The sequence below is a fragment of the Cyprinodon tularosa genome, unplaced genomic scaffold (genome assembly GCF_016077235.1).
Source record: "Cyprinodon tularosa strain WSP-4 unplaced genomic scaffold, ASM1607723v1 ctg388, whole genome shotgun sequence".
Classification (NCBI taxonomy): Eukaryota; Metazoa; Chordata; class Actinopteri; order Cyprinodontiformes; family Cyprinodontidae; genus Cyprinodon; species Cyprinodon tularosa.
The window spans coordinates 558,951-577,777 of NW_024039105.1; the positions used below are offsets into that span (position 1 = coordinate 558,951).

General features: G+C 36.8%; 1 protein-coding gene across 1 annotated transcript in view; it reads left to right on the plus strand.

The window, feature by feature from the left end:
- The first annotated feature begins 5,257 nt into the window (after positions 1–5,257).
- klf7b (Kruppel-like factor 7b) overlaps positions 5,258–18,827 on the plus strand; it is a 104,852-nt gene continuing 91,282 nt past the window's right edge. The window contains exon 1 of the mRNA XM_038297466.1: positions 5,258–5,678. Within this exon, the coding sequence (XP_038153394.1) occupies positions 5,577–5,678 (102 nt within the window). The 5' untranslated portion in view covers positions 5,258–5,576. The remainder of the gene's footprint in view (positions 5,679–18,827) is intronic.

Here is an 18,827-nt window from a genome sequence, read left to right on the forward strand (position 1 = left end):
GCTGTTTTGCTCACATATAGGGTTGGTTCGGTTTATTTAATCTATCTGTTTTGTTTGCCAGATTCTGCTCTGTCCTTAGGCAAACCATATTAACATAAAATTTGCACAATTCATGGCCATCTAACACCTGAACCTGAGGCCACACCTCCAGCCAATCTGAAATGTATTCAATTATGAACGGAAATTTCCACATGAAACATCCTTGCCACGAGTAACGATCAATGCTGAAGATATGAAACTGTTTGTCCTTTTACCATAAGTGGAAAAAAACAGATGTGTGACATTTGAGAGATGCTTCTGCTGAAATGTTCAGTCAAAAGCAAACTCAGAATGCATAAATGCATACATCTTTGGATTACTACCACCATCACAGGCACAATTGGAAAGGAATACCTATACTAGCCAAGGTGCAAACAAGAAAAGAAAATACAATCTATCTGTGGGTCTTTGTATCTAGAATGCTAATTATCACAAGACGCAGAATATAATTCTTGCCAAATTGGCTTTGCACATACACATCAAAAATCATGATTAATCTGTTTCATAACTATAATTTGTTTGGTATGCGTCCAGATTAAGTAAACCCACATTCATGAATACCAATACCTGCAGAGGACTTCTGATGATCAAGTGAGTCATTATTAGCAAAACATAGGATGCAACTCTTTTTATAAAGAAATATTTAATTTAAGAGCTTTGTGTGAAAGTAAATAAGCTATTAAAAAATAAAAGTACCCAAAACATATTTTAGGTCAAACCTTTTTAATTAAATTTTTTTTGTCTTAAATAAAATACTTAAAGTTGTACTAATTGCCCAGTGGCTCAATGCATTCATTGGACATTAATGGGGTCCCATTTTGGCTTTCTCTGCAAAAAATTGAAATCTAATTAAGTCTTTAAGTTTTTTTATTTAACTAAGGAGATAAGTGAGACACTTTGCTAATGGAAAATAACTATTTACATTTAAAATAAGAAGAAGCAATTGCATTGTCTTATTAAAAGTGCATAGTATGTAATTATCTTATTTTAAGAGAAAAAAATAGCAAATCATCTTATTTACCTACTCAAATGAAGGGTAAATACACTTGATTTAAGAAATTTGGTCTTATTTCTAGATCCTTTTTTGCAGTGTTGCTGTATGATGCTTTAGCAACTATATGGTGAATCGATACTACAGTCCTCTCTGTTGAACATTTTATACATGCCAATATTTTGCATATTAATAGCTGTCTACATGTGTCACCATATACTTCCAAATCGGAACCTGTTTTTTATTCCCTGTTTGACTTGTTCAAATCAGTGAATGAAGTTTGTAAACACAGAGGTCTCACACTAAAACCCGGAGATGAGTAATGTCTGAGAAATTAATGAAATGTTATTTTGCACAGATTTATTGAATTACTGAATTCATTACTTGTTAAGAGATTAATGAGCTCAGGGTAAAAAGATTCAAGTCAGTTTTTAAGAGAGCTGAAGAGACAGGGAAACATATTTTCAAAGGGATTTTGATATAGATTTCGAGTGGGAATTCTTGTTCCTTACCTTTCATAGACATAGACTGTCTTACCCAAAATATGTGCTCATCTGCACTGACTAGTGCATGAATGTCAAAGATCCATTCTAAATCCATAGGTTTTAATAGGATGTTGATCCAAACTTTGCTTTACAGCTTTAACTCTTTTGGAAAGGATACCTACAAAAAAAAATAATACAAAATTAGATTCTATATATACAAAAAAAAAAAAACTCTTCCTGTTCCTTTTTTTCCTCCTAGCTCGGGTCCCCTACCAGAGGCCTGGGAGCTTGAGGATTTTGCACAGCATCTTTGCTGCGCCTTTCTGGATCGAGATGTCTGATGTATTTCCAGGGATCTGCTGTAATCACTCCTCCAGTTTGGGGGTCACTGCCCCGAGGGCCCCAATGACCACGGCACCAGTGATACCTTGACCTTCCAGGTTTTCTCCAGCTCTTCTCTGAGCCCTTGGTATTGCCCCAGTTTGTCATGTTCACTCCGACTTTCAGTGTCGTTGTGTCCTTGGGCAAGACACTTCACCTGCATTGTCTACTGATGGTGGTCAGAGGCCCCGGTGGCGCCAGTGTACGGCAGCCCCGCTTCTGTCAGTGAGCCCCAGGGCAGCTGGGGCTACAATGTAGTTTGGCACCATCAGTGAATGGGTGAATGATTGTAGTGTAAAGCGCTTTGGTCAAGTCTCCTAACTTGAATAAAGGTGCTATATAAGTACATGCCATTTACCATTTACTATATATATAGATAGATACTGTTGGCAGTTGAACTGGTAATAAGTCCATGAAATGGACCTTTATATGCAATGCACTACATACTACCTTTATTAGAACAGACATGTTTCTTTTAAGGGTGTTTCAGGTTTCTTCAAATTTTTTTTTAAATTTATCTGCAGATTCTTGTTTCTTGAAAGGTTTAAGGGTTTTTTGACCATACTTTAAAAAAGTGTGAAAGGCTCTCAGTCTCTGCTCTACTTCATCCCAGTGGTGAGTTCTGGAATATGTACAGGTCAGAATACTAGCAAACAGTTATATTGAAAAGGGAGGGACAATTTCCAAACTGCTCCCATACATTTAGGAGCATTAAACGCACTAAAGCCTTGCCTAGGTACTTGGTTTTACACACGGGTCCATTGAAGTAATTGGAAAAACTGATTACAAGTTGTTAAATGGATGAGCAAACACTTTTGGTTATAGATTTTTTTATAGGTTGTTATATTGCTGGAAGATAATCCTCTTCCACAGTCTGTACGTAGAGGTGAAAGCTCACGTCTAGATAGTTTACCCTTATTGTGATTCCACTTTGTGAATAAGAATTGAACAGAGGGATACTAAAAGCTCCTGATATTGTTTTATAAACCATTTGTTCTCTGATGTCGTCAGGCTGTTTGACCTTATATTTGAGGTTTTTACCTTTAAAATGAAATTTATTGCCTTTTCAAAAGAGCCGTAGTTAGATATAACTGCATACAGGTGGGCCCTATTGACTTTCAAGGTTATCTCTGAGTGCAGTTTGGTGCATTTAACTTTTTAGAAGTAGGAGATTAAAGAGGTGGAATACAAACTACTGGATTTTTATTTAAAAAGAAACCTGAAAACAACATATTATATTTTAACATCTCAATAATAAATAAGAAACTGTTGTATAAAACAAAAAGTCATAGATGTTGGCAATTTTTAGAAAAAAATTTAAATATTAAAATGATAGGTTCCACGAAATTTCTAAAATTATGCATTATCTAGAATTTATTTTATTACACTTTTATAAATAACTTTTTAGTTATTATCAAAATAAACATTTAAAATAGTTTATTTTAATAGTATTTTAAGCATTCAGAATTTTAATACTTGGACACATAGACTAAATCAGGGGTCTTCAAGTTTTTCCAGGCCAAGGACCCCCAAACAGATGTTGAGATGGAGCGGGGACCCCTAATTATATATAGTATGAAATTATTTTATATCAAACTGGTCCCATAGTCACTCTATTACAGATGGAGTAATTTATCAAAACTAATTTCTCCCTGGGATTATTAAAGTATTTCTGATTCCTGGTTGATGGGACAGGTGTTGTGAATGAAACGGTGCCCAGCTTGAAAGAGCTCCTGTGTGTCGCTGAATTTGTGCATTGATGACTGAAAGACATCTTCTGCCTCAATTTATCTGTTTACTACAGTGTTTTGAATTCATGTTAATGTGGATTTAATTTCAATTAGTGAAAAAAATTGCAGAGGGGAATAAAAAAAAAAAGTTATCAACCAAAACTTTTGCGACCCCCATGCAGTACCTCCGTGAACCGCATAGGGGTTGCGGACCCCCTGTTGAAGACCTCCGGACTAAATGGATGGCTTCAGGGGTGGAGCTAGAAGGGGGGCCAGGGGTGGCCATGGCCACCCTTTACCAATCATTGGCCACCCCTGTGGCCACCCCTACCATTTTTTTCGCCCTCTAATACAGACCATGGCAGCAGTAATACTATCAAGAGGAATGTTTAAACTTATTAAACATTTTAATTTTTCATATTAATAGTTATTTGACAACGAAAATGCTGTGCTTAATTATGCACATCAAAATACTAACATTAAAGTTGATATATTCAGAATTCTTGCTCTTTTAAGACCCTAATTTTGTGTTTTATGGGGTAAAGAGAAAATTATGGCTCTGCAAGTTTTCAGTTAAATCATAACTACTTTAATAATAACTTAAAAATCCATTTAATGTAGATATAAGTACATGTCATATTAATGTTATGCAAGACAATTTTTGATAAAAGTAGGCAAATAATGACAATGGAAAATATGTTTCCCCTAGACACTTTTTCCACTATACCTTTTATTTAGACAGAATGGACGTCTAAAGATATACATCTATTTGTAATCAAAAGGCCACCCCAATTCAAATTTTCTGGCTACGCCTCTGGATGGCTTCTTTTATTTATTTTTTCCTGTTTATTGTTATAAAGTAATCAATTGACATAAAATCATTTTTGAATATAGTTGAGGCAGTTGGACAACAGAAGTGAAGGAAGCTGATGAGCTGTTGGGTGAAAAAATGGAGAAGTAACCAATACTTCCAGATGTAGTGTGTTTGACATTTTTCCTAGTGCATGTGGAAGGGAAACAAAAAAAAAAAAAAAAAAATGCATTCATTGCGTTTTTATTTTCACTCTCCTCAACAAAAATAAAACCTCTCGTTGAAGCTGAGCTGAGCTCTTCCACCCACGGAATCGCTGCTCTCCAGGCACACATACCCACAGGAAACGCACACAGAGGGATCTGCACCTCCAGATCAACAAGGCAGAACCTTTTCTGCACGCTTCCTCTTCTGCTGCTACTTCTTCTTTTCACTCTCACCTGTTCCTTTCTGCCGATTCACACTGGTGTTCTTCTCGCTTCCTACCTCTCCGCCCGTGCCGCCTGTTCTGACTGAAAGAGGAATGCTGCTGCTTTTATATAGGCCTCTAAAAATAACTCACCCCCTACCTGCCGTCTACAGCGAGAATGACATCCCCATGCAGCCAATGAAGTGGCAGTATCTGCAAAAGCCCCGCCCACTATCTCTATCTCAGCACTTCCTTAATTGGACAAGAGTGACATCATCAACCCTATTTACCTTATAAGGTCACGCATGAAATTGAGTGACAGGTGGCTCCACCCCGCTCTGACTGCTGCTGGAGGAGCAAACCTGGCAACCTGGAGCCCGATCGGCAATCTGGCAATGCGGAAATAGATCTGGCACCCCCCAGACTGAGCAGAAAAGGCGTGACAGAGCGAGCTGAAGGAGTAGAGCAAGCGGGGATTGCGCTGACAAAGATCAAATAACACACTTTCTAATCACCTTGTGTTTCTCGATTTTTTTTTTTTTTAAATTAAAGTTGTCAGGTGCGCTCATCTGCACCGGTTTGGCGCTTTTCCTCCAGTTTTTTTTGTGGTTTATTTTCTCTACTCTTGAGAAAAAAAAACAAGAAGAGAAAGGAGAAGTGCGTTTTATATCGGCAGTAATACGGACTTCTTTACTTTGCCTCTTTTTTCCCTTTCCCTTCCTCATCAAGCATGGATGTTTTGGCGAATTACAGTATTTTCCAGGAACTCCAACTCGTCCATGACACTGGTTATTTCTCGGCGATGCCTTCCCTGGAGGAGAACTGGCAGCAGGTCAGAGATGATGCGCTTTTTTCCTTTTTTTTCAACCCTTCTCATTTAAAAACAATCAGAAACTGAAATAAAATGTCACAAGTGCGCATGTTTGATGTTTTCTGTGCGGCTTTTTAAGTGTTTTTTATGCGTAACGGGTAGTAGTTGCTGAGCTCTGTTTAGTTGCGTCTATTTTTTTCCGCTCTCTGCTCACATGGAGCACAGCGAGGTCCGCTGACAGGAGAAAAACACTCACACAGACAGGGAAAGGGGGAGGATACATCCATGCGCACCAAACGCAGCGCTGACTATGTTAAAGGTGGGGGAAAAAAAAGTATGTGTGAACAATCTTGGTTTTACGCATTCCAAAAAATAAAAATAAATAAAAATGCACGTGCTTAATCCTTCATCATAAAAAGATATGTATTTTTTTTGTATTAACCTTTATAATAATTTGTTTAAAAACAGGAGCCAGGGTTGCTGTGTGAAATTCAACTCGTAATCCACAGAGATTTTAAACGCAAACTCTTAAGCAAGTCGTTAAATCTATTTCACACAGAATCGCTGGCTCCTGTTTTTAAACTAATTATTATGAAGGTTAATAATACAAATCTTTGCAAGTCGTTAAATCTGAAAATGATCCTTTAATAGTTTATTATAATCTTTTATAATAGAATATTTGATTCCTTAAATCACTGCAAGTGCAGCTATGGTTTGTTTGGGGGTTTTATAAACCAGCAGTATATTTTCTGACATTGAATTAACAAAATATGTCACTCAGAATAAATTTTAACTTAAATTTATACATTTAATCTCAGACTTGCCGTTGGATTTGAACCTGGAATTTGACTGGGTCTTTCTAATACAAGGATATGATTTGATCTTAATGGTTTAGTTCCTTGTTCCTTCTGAAGTTAAACATTCCCTCAGCATGATGTCTCCACCTCCATACATCATTCATGAGATCCGACCACTTTCATTCGGTTATTATCTGAATCTGAATATCTGTTGCTTGTTTTGATAAGCTCCAAACTTTATTTGTTTTCTTTGTACCCCTGTAGAATCTAGAATACCTTTCTGTGTTTTTAATTTGTATTTTTTTCCAAGGATTGTTCTGTATTCAGCTGGATTGATTTTCCTACTATCTCTGTCCCATTTCCCTCCCCTCGGCCAAAGAAAGCACCCCACAGCATGATGCTGCCACTGTTTTTATCTGGGGATGGCATGCTAAGATGTGCTCTTTAGGTATTGCCCTGTAGTTCAAGCTGTCTCCCCATCAACTCTGATCAGCATCCTCTCAGCATTATTCTACCCTAAGCAGCACTGATTTTTAGTAACCAATGTCCTTTAATCTGGAAAAAAAGAGCCAGAAGCTTTGATTGGACAGATTTAGTTGCTCGACTACAGAAATGTTTTTTTTTTTTTTTTTTTTTTTTTGCATCGTATATAAACATTTAATAAGAACTTTTTTTTGCAGCTTTTGGAAGTAAAATTACAATTTTGTCCCAAAGTAGGAGTAGAATGGTGAAAGTAAAGTGATTCTTTTATTTTAGATCCATGCTGATGATAGAATTGATATAAGCGTTTGGCTCCTAGAGGCTGATGCTGCTCTTTGTGTGACTGATGTGATCAATAGAAGAGTCTGTCAGCCTGGTATGTTTGGGAATATCCACTGAGACACCAAACACACAAGCTATAGGAGATGGACACGTGCCTAATAGGAATTGACTTCTTCTTAAATAATACATCCACACCTGCCACTGTTTGTTTGCAGATAATGCTGTTGAATAATGTATGTGAGCCACCACAACATTTAGCTGACAATGCAGGTTATCTTACAGACTGCTTTATAACCTGTTATTTAACTACTAAAATCCCTCTGAATCACATTCAGTTCACACTGTTTACTTGTGTGATTGTGTACTGATTTTATTTCAGTGTCATGCAGTGGATAGTCAATTGTTTTAGTTTAGATTCTGATTATTTGAAGCCTTATGAGCCCAAACTCTCTCCTGGATCCATGCTTAGCATCGTATCCCCTTAGGTGATCCTGGGCTCTCATGGTGTGTGTGTGCTTCTCCCTGGGCATCAAAGCAACAGCCATTTTAGCAATTTCACTATTATGTTGAGGACTGGTTTTTGTAAAGTGAGGTCATTTTGCTGGTCCTCACCAGCATTTAAGGCTAAATTTATACTAAGAAACCAGGTCCTCTGTGTGTGTGTCGCAGTTAACGCAGATATGCCCCCTCCTTTCCGCAGACACTCTGCTGCACCTTTCCCAAATTGCAGGTGACCGCAGACAGTGCCGCAGACAGGAAGCCTCTGTTGGTCAAATCCATATCCGCTCTACTCTATGACTATTTTCTGTTTGGTACCTTACCTGCTTGTTTTGTTTGTATGACCGCTATTGTGGAAAACGACTCGTGAGGTTGGACCAGCTAGAAAAGCGAGGGGCGCGAGAACTCTGGGACTCTTTTTCGCCCTCATGTCCCTCCGTTGTCGCACAAATTTGCCACAGCTAGTTCCTGATTGTCCCTCTTGTGTTGTGGAGTGGAATAACATAACGCAGGCCACGCTTCAATATTGGGCATAAATCAAAAATATCCGCATCATACCTGCGACAAGCTCACTGCGACACACTGCTTTGCGAGTATAACCTGCCCTTTAGGTAAAGGACTAAAGTGCAAATTGGTTTAGGGTGAGACTGAGCTATTCTGGCAATGGTTAGGTGTAGGATTATTGTCACGGTTAGGGCATAGAAAGGGTTGAAAATGACTGATAATTAATGGGAATTAATCTGAGTCAACACATGGTCCTTACTTCATCTAGCAAAATGAGAGAGTGTGTGTGTGTTTGTGTGTATGTGAAAAGAAAACTTGCCAATTGCCTTTTTGAATGAAGCTCAACCTTCGACTCTCCACTGTGGCGGTTTCACAGAAAACAATAAGCGCCGGCTCATCCTGGATTTAGTGCAAACGGCTTCCTTTCCCTTCTGTTCTTTTCCTTTCCCTCTTCCCCATTTATACTGACTGCGGTTAAAAAAGTTTCACATAAAAAGTAACTGCTTTAGCTTCAGTTTTAGTCTGATTTTGCAGATTGAGTACATAAAAAACCAAAGTATGTTACAAAACTACATATTAAATTGTAGATTAATAATTGGGCTATTACATGATGGATTAACACAAATGACACTAATTAATCTTAAAAAAAATTGCCATAGCAGGACTAGTGGCATGTTGAAAAGAGCCATATGGTGGCCATGTTTTTAATCCTGCAAGAAAAATATAATCACACTAAATATTGTTTAGCCAACAGGTGGATTAAAACAAAACATTAAAACCAAGCAAACTTGCATAGTTAGCTGAGTCTGGCTTAGTACCTTTATTGAAAGTTAGCCGAACTCAGAAAAGCTTAAAGTTAAACTTTTTTGGTTATGTATTAAGTATATTTGCACTTCAGTTTATTGTTCTTTTTTAGGGCAAGATTATTTATACTTGCAGATTTAGGTGTGAATAAATCTTCTAACAGTAGCCAGACTCCCCAGTCTAGAGAACATAAGATAAGGGTGATGGCAAAGAGTCTCCCGCCCCGCAACATTGGCAAATTGCATTCATACAAAGGCTCTGGGGGTATGTTTTCTGCAATGATCATAAATTCATATATATATATAATTTAGTAATCGATTTATCATTCTCTAAACATGCCTTTAACCCACTTTAAGCAGTAACCCTACCAAAATACAAAAAAATATATATCTAAATATTCTATATTTAAGATTACAACAGAAAAACTTTTTGTCTGTCAATGTACTCTAACCAGAATTCCTCAAGTGGAAAAGTTTCAATTTCACATGGCTTAAATTCTGCAAAAATCTTCTTTAAGAAACCTTTTGCTATCTGATTAATAATCGATTAATCAAAAAAATAATTGGCAGATTAATTGATTAGCAAAATAATCCTTAGTTGCAGCCCTAATATGCATATATATAGTTGCTTGTTATTTCATTAGCTTATCTCAGAGGTCATTTTTTCTAAGGCTAACAACATTCTTGAAAGCCCTTTGTGCTGCATAGAGATATATATCTAACAACGTTTAGAGTGAAATTACCTAATCACTCACTTTATTCATGTAGACATAAATATTATCAATAAATGCAAGTTGTATAAGTTAAGAAGACTTTGATTACCATTTTCATCAAGAGTGACCATCTGTGCTGGAAGTTCAGTTTGTGTAGTGGGAAATATTGTCTGTCATTGTTGTGGTAAGTACAAAAATTAATAAAAAGGTTGCATTCTCTCATAAATCTGTGTTAACAGCGACAGAATTTCAAAAAGGAGAAAGGCACACAGACAGAAACCTGGCACACCAGCATTTTTTCCACTCTTGTTCTCTCCGTCTCTCGCTATTCCCTCATTTACTCCATCGCTAATACGCATACAAAAAAAAAGAAACACAAGCACACACACCCATGCACACATGCGCACATGCTTGGTTGGCATGCACTAATGGAAAGCTAAGGTCTGGCAAGACTCATCCCGCCACTTTCGACAGTAATTGGCCGTTTGCTGTCAGACGGACAGAATCACACACACACACACCCTCACACACACACACCCACACAGGCTGTCAGAAAACCATCATGCAAGCTCAGGCAACCTGATTTGTGGCTATCATTTATCTTTCCAGGCTTTGTGTCCTCATGCAACCTTCTTTTATCGGCTGCTTTGCATCACGGTAACACCAGTAGGAAAAACAACACTCTTTGTTTTACCTGCCTGTCATTTGTATGCTTGTGTTCTGCGTATAATTGCAGCATCTCTCTACATTAGGGCTGAAGTGATGGGCTTTGGGGATTTGTGTGTCTGTGTGGAGTGGTCAGGGATCAAACTCGGACTTCCTAATTATATGTAATCCTTTTATTCCAAAGCAGACCTGCTCAAAGATCTGGTGAAAAATGGAGGGACAAAGAGAAAGTGAAAACAGAGGGATAGTGAAAGTGAAATTGAAGCAGGGGTTATCGTTTTATGTTGCTGTTTTAGAGCTGCATTTACAGGCGCAGGCAGTGTGTGTGTGTTTGTGTATTGTTTGCAGGTATCTGTTTAAAAGTGTTACAGTGCTCTAAACTGGCTGACTCAAACATCTTTTTCTCATCTCTTCTGCTAGTTTACATGCTGTGTGTGTCTGTAGTTCTTTTCAAGCTTATTGATTTATTTGCTGTGGAGTCATTACAGCACTCTGCCAGACCAGCCAGTTCTGTGCTACAGGGAAACCCTGCCTGCTTTTGTCCAGGAAAAGCTACAAGCCTAAATCCATTTCACAAGTGATTTGGACGGTGTGGTTGCACAAATAAAAAAAAACAGAAGCAGTCCTGTCCACTTCTATTATTCAGCAAAAGAAATGCACGTTTGGAACATGCTAACTCAGAGCCGAGAAAGGTGTACTTTTATTTGTCATTCGAAGTAAAGCTTATTCTAATTTATACTTAGAGTTGAACAACTTTTATTGTCATTTTGGATACACAGAGTGTATATGACACAAAATTTCTTCTTGTACAGCTTTCAGAACATTTCCATTACATAATGTGCAGCAGTGATCAAAAGTTGACAGTGTGGGAGAAAAAACACGCTGCAAAAACACGTTGATATGGTGCAAATATGCAGTATTTTGGTTCGGTGTTATCATTATATCGTTAACATGTAATTTCAATTACCTTTGTGCAAGTGTATAAAATGTTTCCAAATACATATGAAATTAGGATATTTTCATTAAACCAGAAAGTGGGGTTTTGACTTGAAATGATACAAGTAGGAGTGCACCGATTGCAGTTTTCTGGCCGATTTCCGATCACCGATCTTTAAAAAGTCTGACCTGCCGATTCCGATTTTTGGTTAATACCGATTTTATTATTTTTTTGCTATAACCAACACTGTGTTACAAGTTCGCAATTCACTTTCAATATTACAATCTTTTCTTGAAAAACATGCCCTTGAACATTAGCCTTGAACCATTATAAACTTGTTTTAACTGCCCATGAGGTAGAGCCTTGACATAGAAATGAATTAAATAATAAATATTAATTAATTAAAACAAACTTAAGACTACAACATTGGTCTTTTGATTTTTTTTACATTTCAAATAACAAAACTTCAACAAAAGATCAGAAAAAATATGGAATAGCAACTGATTTTAAGACACTCGCGGAGGTAAATAGATTGGTGGTTAAGATCGGTTTCATATGTAAATATTGGCCGATCACCAATCACCCTAAATTAAGGAAATTGGGGCCGATCGATCGATTTATCGGTGCATCCCAAGATACAAGTATCTTTAAACAGATACCGAAATGTGGAAGGAGTGTTGTTTAAAACAAAAATTACTATTTATTTAGAAAATTATTTAGATCAATAACCAATGGATAAGCCTTTATTGGCTTTACATCTATCAACATTTATTATGCCAGTTAGCTTTCTGCATTTCTTCACTCAGGTTTTTTAAGAGTTATATTTTGTGATGAGCTACAAGTCTATAAGAGGGGGAACAGAGCCATCACCCCAAACTTTTACTCTTTCCAGAAATTCTCTAAGATTCAAGTTAGGAAACTGGCTGGAAAGCATTTTGATTAGATTAAAAAATCACTTATATTTTAATCATTTTATGCTCAGCTGTAAATAGGATTTAAAGTGTATTATATCAGTTTTGGAAATAATTCAATGAAATAGTTTGTTTTTAACTTTAAGACTTGGTTGGTTTTGTCGTACTGATTAGTTAGCCAGTTTGGAAACAGTGTATAGCAAGGAAAACAGAAATAGCGTTTCATCATAAAGGATGTGATGAGATCTTATGCCACAAACTGTTGCATGTTAAAAAAAAAAAAAAAAACATATATTTATCATAAATTTTGGAGTCTGTTTTACAAAGTGCTGGCCTGTTGGTCACTGCTGTGAGCATATCAGGCTGATATGTGTTAGCTTTTAGCTCGGTACCCTGTTGCATTGATGTCTCTGACTCTTAAAATTGGATGGAAAATTGTCCTCTCTCATGTTTAGCCTCATCAGGCTGACATCAGTTGTTTCTAAAGAAGTCATTGGTTAAAAGCTTTCCTTGGTTGTCAGTCTGAATGCACTCTTGTATTGTGTCTAAACTTATTCCAACATCTCTTATTCATAATCTAAACACTTATTCTGGTCAGACCTAAACTAGATAAATGTGCACTAAAACATACATAGATATATTTGTAAGATATTAATTCGTTTTATGAAAAAGGAGAACTTGGGATTCATAGTTTCCCCAAAATGTAGTTTAAGTCTTTTCTAGTCTTTGTTTTATCGGACCTGTTATTTTACCAATTTAATAACTTTTTGTTTTTTAAACTAGTTTAATTTATTACTATGTTTGTCCTTCTAAAAGTATCATATTGTTGTGCAAAACGTACAGTTAGCTTTTATGGTTCAGTCTGTGTCTCATCAATCTTGGAAGAAATGTTTATTTCATGCTTTAAAAAGCTAGAAATCATGTTAATTTTGTTGACTCTGTCCATGTTCAAAAATATTTTTATTTATTTAGAAGCTTGGCTTGAAGTTACCGAGTGCGAGTTTCTTTCGAAAAGTGGAGATACTTCAAAAAAATTCTGACGTAAGAACGTAATATAACCACTTTCCTTTGGTCATTTTGGTGTTGGGATAAAGCCGCCCAAGTGTGTTAGATCACATTTTCTAGTCTTGGACACCAGACTAATAGAATCAAATATGAGACAGTGATACGATACCAGAGATAAAAACAAGAAAACACATAAAAATCACATGAACGAAATGCATTAAAAAAAATGCATTTTCTTTACAGCTCTTTTTAGGTTTAGGCAGAAAGCTGTGTCAAGGTCTGGTGGTTGTAGCCTTGATGGAACGACATCGTTAACTTGCAGGCATCAGTTCAACAGTTCATTAAGAGGGTCTACGCTAAAAAGATAATGCAACCGCTTTTGCCATTTACTTGAACATATTTAGTTACTTTAACACAATTCATGTTAGCAGGGTAGGACATAACTTACATGATTAAATAAATGCCAAAAGCGTTTGAATTATTTTTTTCAGTGTAAGAGGTACCTGAGGATTTCCTGAACCATTTTCTTGTAACAGAACCTGGAGAGTAATTTTACACTGCTAACGTTAACCTCTCTTTCAAAATATAAAAGAAGATCCTGGATTTTGACAATTAATTTAGTCTTTTTTGAAGCTCATGTGTCAAGATTTAGCCTTAACAAAGACGTTAAAACTAGCAGATCAGTCGATTAACGCTTAGACTTAGACGACTTTATTGTCGTTTTGTATACATAGAGTGTATACAAAATGAGTGAGCAGCAGCTTAGCAGTGAAAAGGAGCATTTCCATTCCTAAAGTGCAGCAGTGGTCAAATGTAAACATTGTGGGAGAAAAACATGGTGCAAAAGGCATGGATGTGAAAGTTCAGAGCATTGCAAAAAACTAAATAATATATATGGTGCAAACATGCATTAGAAAAAACATTTTTGAGTTGAGTTCTATTTGGTGTCATAATATCAGTGTGATGCAGAGTCTCAATTTGTGACTTGATTTATTTTTTATTTTTTTTCCCCCAACCCCAAACACCTTCCATCAGTAGATGTTTTATGAAGACATCTTTCAGGTTTTTGCTTTAACAACAAAAAAAATTGTACAATCTAAAGATGTAGAATGTCGTAATTTCAACATTTAGCTCAGGGGTATGTTGTTTTCCTAGGTCTTAGCTGAAAGTTAAAATACTTGCCTGCTTATGTTGCAGATATATGTATAACCGACAAAAACATTGGATAAAACATTTCATAGGAATGCTAAAACTCTGGCTATATAGTGTCTTATTACAAATCTGAGTGCAAAAAAAAAAAAAAAAAAACTGAGTTGGTACTCCAAGCTGCACAATATGTTTGCAGGCTGTGTCGCTACTCATGCGTACTGTCTGTCTTTTGCCCTGGTTTTCATCTCCTCTGAAACCTGTTGGCCTGCTGCAGTGACCACTGCATGAACTGTTTTCTTTCCCTCTTTTTTTCACTGTTTTCCTCTCTCGCTATCTGCCCACGGCTTGAGGCGGGCGCGGGGAAGTTTGACAAGATAATGAATTGCCATGCATGCTGCAGTTTTTCACATTTCACAGCCCAATAACTCTGTGGAGTGAAGGGTGGAAGGAATAAGGGGGGTGAAGTTAGTAAAAAAAAAAAAGGATGAGAAATGTTGAAAACAGTAAACGCAATAAAAGTGCAGAATAAAATTGGTCCAAAAGGAAGAGACGTTGGTCCTTTTTCTTCAGCCTCCCTTTGTTGTGTCTCACAGTTTGGCCTAGGTAGACACACACACACACACACACAAACACACATATTGTTATGTAATTGTCTGTGGAGCGCAGCTGCTTCGTCACATTCACGACAGACAAAAAAGATGAAGCTGAGGGACAAAAACAAAAGGATGAAAAAAGACAGTAAGAAGGTGGATGAGAGCAATGAGACAGATGAGGAGGTTAACAAATGCAGCCTCTGTTTTTTTGCAGCAAATGATCAAAGAACTTGAAATGAAGAAAAGTTTCCTTAGAGGAAGAGAACTTGAATTCTCTCGTGTTCCTCCATGTCACAACCTTTGTTAGATTAAAATTCCCTGAGTTTGTGTTTTTTCTTCAGTGATTTGGGAAGGAATCAGACTGCTTAATGCTATTTGTGTTCTGCTTTCAGGTTATTGGAACCTATCCTCTGAAGCTGCATTATAGCAGTTATTGGTCTCTGCTGTAAAGTGACTTTGTTTTTGACGTTGTCTTTAGGTGGCAGGTTTGCTGAATCAGTCCAGCAAAAAAAAAAAGACTTGGTCTCAAATTTCTCTTGGAAGAACAGATTTGCATCAAGTTTCTCTCCAATATTGCCTGAGAGGAACTGTATTATTATTTGTGATAATCTTTGTAAAATCTACGTTGATCAATACTAAGGTGGAATTAACCACAAGCTAAACTTACAGCCACTGGTAAAAGACATCTTTCATTTTTTTTCTCCTAAAATTAACCTGTCAGTTAAATCTAGTTTTAGAAAACTTTAACATGTTAAAAGAAATGTTCAAATATTAAAATAAATCAAATTGTAAATTAAGTAGAACCTGAAATAACACATTTATGTTTAAGTATGGAGAATATCATTGACGATGAGAACTGAATGGAAAATTACTAGGTTGTACTTTTATTTTATTCCGTTGAATTGGTTTAATCTCTTTTAAACTACTCACTAACTTATCAGAAAGAGTCTAGAGATATTTCTACCATCTGTTAAACAGATTGTATTGATTACCTCCAGGACTAATCCTCTGACTTTGTGTCGTTAATTTACTAAAAGTTTCAGTCTTTTCATCATGGTGGCTAAATGATACTATTGTTCACATTAATAATTGAGAATTATTTAATTTAAAAGCTAACAAAACACATGAAATGGTATAAATGCAACCACGTACATCTTGAGGTGACATCTAAGATGACTCTGCGTTTGTTCCCTGGTGCTTGTAATATAAAAATGTGCCGCATAAATCTGCAAATGTATAATGTTGTAGTGAGTAATAGAGCTGCACAAACAACTGATTTAATCAAGATAGATGAATATTGTGTTGTTTATTGAGACTCATCCATGTTTTATTCCTTTTTTCAGTCCTATTTTAATGTTCCCAGCAGTCTTCGTGAGTTTTAGCATCTCAAAGACTAACATATACATTTTTTGTGAGCTTTTAAGAGCACAAATAAGTTGAAAAGACAACAAGAAATTTGGTTTATGAGATTGTGTAGTGCCTCTGTAGAGGTTCCTTACTGTCACTACCCGATCCGTCCCGGAAGCACGATGCGTTCTGCACATGCGCCATCAGCTTATTTGTGCATCCAGATATACATCCGGGTCGTCGTTGATTTTATTTTGTGAAAAAGACCTAAATGACGTTTTCCCTTCCCAAAAATAGTAAACGTACTAAAATATAATGTTTTAAAGGTTAATAACGCATTTCCTCTGAAAATAAATGCCTTAAAATCAACTGTTTTATCACTCGTTTCTGCCCGGTCTGCACCGGAAATGTGATCCTACATTACATCCTGTGGCTAACTTTTTAAACATTAATCTAGTCTTTATGAGTTTTATGTTTTCGTTTCGTTTTAACCTTGTGCTATGTGGTACGTAATCAATGAAAGAAACAACTATACATAGATAAACATGGTTTAATCATAGCATTTAACCAATCAGTGTTATAAAGAAAATGTAAAAAGCATCAAAATTGTCTCACGAAAGTCATAAAACATTTATTAAAGATGTGTATGAGCATTCTTTAGTGAGTTAAGAATATAGATAAGTAATTTTAGTAACATAATTACATTATTCATGGACACCCGAATGTATATCTGCTCGCGCATGCGCAGGACGGATCGTGCTTCCGGGACGGATCGGGTAGTGACACTTACCAACATCACAATGAAAATCCAATATGCCTGCTGAGCTAAATGTGTATTTATGTCTCTAGTAGCAAAATGTTTCATACATGGTTTGGATTTTATTACATTAGCTCTCATAGTAAAGGACCACATCTGTTGGTGAACTTGTTGCCAAATACTAAAAATATTCTCCATACATGTCAGTCATTGCATGCTGGGGTGAATTTACCCCAGCATGCAATGTCATTCAAAACAGAACGAGACTCATAGAGATATGATGAATCAGAAGATAAAATCTAAGTCATGAAGATCTATTTTCCACTTATAATTCTGAAAAAGACGTCTTCCTTTCTTTTTTGATTATCAGGTAAAGACATTGTTACTGTCTCCACCTCATAATTTCAGGCCACTCTCGTCAAACACGCAGACAGTGTCCTGGGAGCTGGTGATTCAGTAAGTGAATAAGGCAGAGATTAGATAAGAAAGCGAGCAGTCAGACAGCCACGACAGGAAAGCAGAACAAATGAACTGCACTCGTGATGGAGAGAGAGAGCTTACGCTGTGAAAGCTATAGTCCTGATCTTTCAAGTCGAGTGCCTTTCTGCAGTTCTATTCACCATGGAGCCCGATTACTACAGTTTATAAGGAGATTTACTCATTTATCTCTGCATGCTTTAAGCACACGCGGGATATCTGTTATTGTGAAGTGACTCATCCTAATAGGTCTCATGTGGTACTGATTTAACCCTTTTTTTATCAACAGCCCTGCATTTTAAGAACTCTAATACTATGCTGCACAGCCTGCAGTTTGATAAGATTTAAAAAATGTGATGTTAGTTTCATCTCATCCAGGGTAGAGAAATGCGTTTCATCATGTTCAGCATTAGACTTTTAGCAGGGGGAACTTCCATTTTAGGTAAAAGGGAATACAAAACAGTTTGTACTCAACTAGTTGAGTTATATGTGAACAAAAAAAGTAATAATGACTTATTTGTGAGGAGATTGTAGCTAATAATGACCCCTTAAAAGGTAATTGATCAGTTGATCACTGATTTTTTTTCTTAAGAGGTAAATTTAAATATGGATTTAACATAGAATCACAGCGCATTGGCAGGAGCTACCCTATCCTTCCTTTGCCTGTAACAATGGCAGCTAGATTTGCTGTGATCAGTGGGTAAAAAGTAGGTTTAATGTATTTTTTAGTGAGAAAGCCCACCCAAAAACATCAGCTATGCAGTCAGTTCATCCTGATTACGATCCTGCCTTCAAATATTATTTGGCTGTCAGAGCCACTCAGACCCCCGTGCACCGGTGGTGTGCTGTCACTAGGAATCCTGTTCAAAAGCAGCCTCTGGCCCGGTCGCCTCTTTGTGGTTTTCCACTACTGTTCACAGCGGCTGGAAGACATTTTTCACGTACGTAAACCAAACTGTAGGCACCAGAATAATAAAATCTAACATTTGCTTGCAGGTTTTGAAATGTTTATGTTAATTTAGGCAAATTTGAATTGAGAAAGCTTCCTGGAGGGGAAGCAGAACGTCTTTAATGACCTGGATGACTGAGAATCTTCACCAGCGCATTAATAAACTGTTTCAGAGGAGTGATCATAGTGATCTGCATCAGCAGCGCTGTGTCTGTCTCCCTGCTAACTCTCAGATCAGCTTCTCTGACTGGTTGATGTGGCACGTCAAGCAGCAAAAGTAAAATTTTTCCAACTCCAGCAGG